The 3599-nt window shown below is 48.3% G+C and overlaps 1 protein-coding gene across 1 annotated transcript in view; it reads left to right on the top strand.

The window, feature by feature from the left end:
• Positions 1 to 1736, top strand: part of LOC109464015 (piggyBac transposable element-derived protein 2-like) — a 2106-nt gene extending 370 nt beyond the window's left edge. The window contains exon 1 of the mRNA XM_019760933.1: positions 1 to 1736. This exon is cut by the window's left edge and continues 370 nt beyond it. Coding sequence (XP_019616492.1) covers positions 1 to 1736 — 1736 coding nt within the window.
• The last annotated feature ends 1863 nt before the right edge of the window (positions 1737 to 3599 follow it).

A 3599-nucleotide genomic window follows, 5' to 3' on the forward strand; every position in this document is an offset into this window, starting at 1 on the left:
GGGCCGAAGTTGTTCCCGACCGTGATTACCCATACAGGCCCAAGGACTTTATTCCACCAGGGCCCCTGGGCCTGAAGCGAAAGAAGGCCAGCCGAAAAGAATTGTCCTTCTTCTCGGAAATATTTGACCGAGCCTGTGTCAGGTACCTGGTCCGCTGCACGAATAAGTATGACCGGGAGAGACGAAGAGCCCACCCGGCAGAAAAACGCTCACGTTGGAAACCCACCAACTCAACCGAGTTGAAGGCGTTTTTGGGTTGTATGATCGTGGCTGGCTACGTACACCTACCGAACCTTGCGTTCTATTGGGGCGTTGACGAAGACTGTGGCTGTTGGTTGATAAAGAGGACTTTTCCCTTTCACCGCTTTTGCCAGATCCTTCGTTACCTTCACTACTCACCAGAAGGGTACTGTCCACCTGGCAGCCAGCGGCTGGAAGATTTCAAAGCGATGGAGAGGCTGGATAGGGTTTCGAAAGTGCGTCAAGTCATGGAGCGAGTCAACGCGAATAGTAGGTCCGCTTGCCACGTCGGGGAACACCTCGTAGTTGACGAGGCGATGGTGGCTTTCCGCGGTAGACATGGCCTCCGCCAGTACAACCCTTCGAAACCTACTAAGTATGGGTATTGTGTGCGTGTTCTTGCTGAAGCCGATGGCTATATCCTGGCCGACGAAGTGTCGGGGGCAAGGGCGGATCCAGAGGACATGTCAGCGTACCAAAGAGCCATGCACGGCGTTGGCGACGACCAAGTCAGCCCTCTGGATCTGAAGCCGGCTCGCATCGTACACAGGCTGACGTTGCCGTTCCAAGGACGCTATCGCATTGTTTTCTGTGACTCTTACTACACAGACGCCCAGCTGGCAGACCATCTTTTTGCGAAGGACACGTACTTGGTGGGGACGGTGAGAAGGAATGCGGCAAGCCTACCGACTCTACGGCACCCCATTCCGCCGAGAAGCAATCGTGGCCGCCCGCCGACACAGAGCTTCCGTGACCCATTTCCTAAGCTGAACGTGCCGAGAGGTTACTCCGTCCGGTACCACGATGGGCCTCTTACGGCGGTGAAGTGGAAAGACACCAAGACGCTCATCCTCTTATTGACGGGGACAAGTGTCGGTGCTCCCGATGTACAAGTTACCAGGCGATCGAAAGGTCCTGGAGGAGGAGCTATCCGTCAGCAGGTGCCATGTCCAGCGATGGTGGACTTGTACAATCGCCACTACAAGGCGGTTGACAAGGCGGACCAGCTAAGGTCTTCCTACGAATTTGGGCGCCCGTCGAAGAAATGGCATAGGCAACTGTTTTGGTATGTGCTGAATAAAGCAGTGGTGAATGCATACCTAAACTGGGACGCCTACACGTCCGAAAGGAGCCGCAAGAACAAGGAGAACATTCCCGTCCACAAAACTACCCAGCTGAGTTTTCGCCGAGCGTTGGTGCGGCAGCTAGTGGGGAATTTCTCGGCCAGACGCAAAGCACCTGCTGGGAACCCGCCCGTCGTCCACCCTGTGATAGAACCAGTCATCGTTGAACACGAGCACGTTCGCCGAGGGAAGCCGACGCGAGCCTGCCGCTACTGCGCCAAAGCCCGCCGGCATATGACTGGAGCGAATCGTCCGAGACCGCACGAGACCATCTACGAATGCAGCACCTGCAACGTTTCCGTCTGCCGAGTGTCTCTTCGCCCAGTGTGCTGGCGTGAACACTTAGATGAAATGCGGCAGCAGGTTTCATAGACGTTTTGGGGTCTATGTGTTGTAGTAGCGCCGGGGAAAGGCGTGATACCTACCGATAATGATTCTTGTGTAAGGCCGGGAAAGGCCGTTGAACTAAGTGTTGCAGGAGCGTCAATGTGTTGTAGTAGAGCCGGGGAAAGGCGAGATACCTACCGATAATGACTCTTGTGTAAGGCCGGGAGAGGCCGTGGGACTGTTAAAGTGTTGCAGGAGCGTCAATGTGTTGTAGTAGCGCCGGGAAAAGGCGAGATACCTACCGATAATGACTCTTGTGTAAGGCCGGGAGAGGCCGTGGAAATGACCGTTAAAGTGTTAAGAAGGGCATAAAAGGAGGTTAAATTAGGAGAAAAAGGAAAATTTGTATCGTCTGCATATTGTGAAATTTTAGTGGATCTTCCATTAATAACTAAACCAGTCAAGTTATGGTTATGGCGTATCTTAATAGATAGCATTTCCACGGCAATAATAAAAAGATAAGGGATCAAGAGACATCCATGTCTTACACCTCGCTGTAAAATAAAGGGGCTAGAAATATGACCATTATTTAACACAGAACTAGTGACATTATTATATAAAACATTAACCCAGGCAATGAACTGGGGACCAAAATGGAAAAATTCTAAGGCTTTTATGATGAAGTCCCATCTAATTGTATCAAAGGCTTTTTGGTAGTCCGAAATAAAAATAAGTCCAGGTTCATTTTCATAATGTTCAATCGTGTCAAGAATACGCCTAATGTTGTCCCCTATGAATCTACCATGAATAAATCAAGTTTCCATCATCAATTATTTCAGAAATAACAGTTTTTAATCTTAAAGCTAAACATTTGGACAATATTCTAGTGTCGCAGCAAAGTAAGGGGCCTCTAATTGTCTAATAATGAGGGGTCTTTGTCTTTTCCATCACTACCCTGTTTTAACAATAATGAAATAATTCCTTGTTTCTGGGTGTTGGCTAAATAACCTTGTGCTAGAGAATAATTGAAACACTCCAGCATAGGGACTTTAAATACAGAATAAAAATGTTTGTACACGTCAACAGGGATTCCATCTAAACCGGGGGATTTACCACTTGAAAAGGAGTTAATCGCATCAATCAATTCTTTCTCTGTGATAAGACCCTCACAACCCAGCTGCTGATCATGTGACAACGTTTTAGCATACTCCAGCCTCCAGGGGGAAAAATCTTGACAATTATCAGGGGTTAGGGGTAGTGGAGGGTCTTTGAAGGCATACAAGTTAGAATAAAATTCCTTTTGTTTTTTCAAAATTTCTTCAGGGTCACAAGTAAAGGTGTCATCTGAAATCTTTAATTTCTGTATATTCTTTCTGGTGTAATTTCTTTGAGCCATATTTAAAAAATATTTTGTACATCTCTCTCCAGACCCCATCCACCTGGCTCTTGACCTTATCATTATTACATCCGGGTAGGGATGTATCCCGTGCGCGGAGGTTTTGTGGGGGGAAGATGGAAATTACGTTCGCAGCCGTTTCTAGCGTTTGGGTGGACGGATATGTCTGGGACTTGGTATACGTTTTGCTATTGGGCTGTAGATGGTGCACGTTGTTTTTGTTTTTTAGTATGTGTGTTTTAGTGCGTGAAAATGATGCGTTTTGACAGCGTATGGACACCCCTTGTGTGTGAAAGTGGTTTTGTCTTTTAGTTTTCGGCGTGTATAAAGTGTCGTAGGTTGCGTCCACATCTGGTGAGAGGGGGTTTTCAGGTATCGAGTGTGAAAATGGTCGCGCGGGTCGCAGCCAGCCAACTTCCGGGTGGGCCAATGGGTCAGGGGTAAACGCCCTCTTGCGCAATTTCGGATGTTTTCGGCGTATATTACGACTTCTTAACTTACAAATACCGTGG

Source organism: Branchiostoma belcheri, unplaced genomic scaffold (assembly GCF_001625305.1).
Source record: "Branchiostoma belcheri isolate BF01 breed outbred unplaced genomic scaffold, Haploidv18h27 scaffold130, whole genome shotgun sequence".
Classification (NCBI taxonomy): Eukaryota; Metazoa; Chordata; class Leptocardii; order Amphioxiformes; family Branchiostomatidae; genus Branchiostoma; species Branchiostoma belcheri.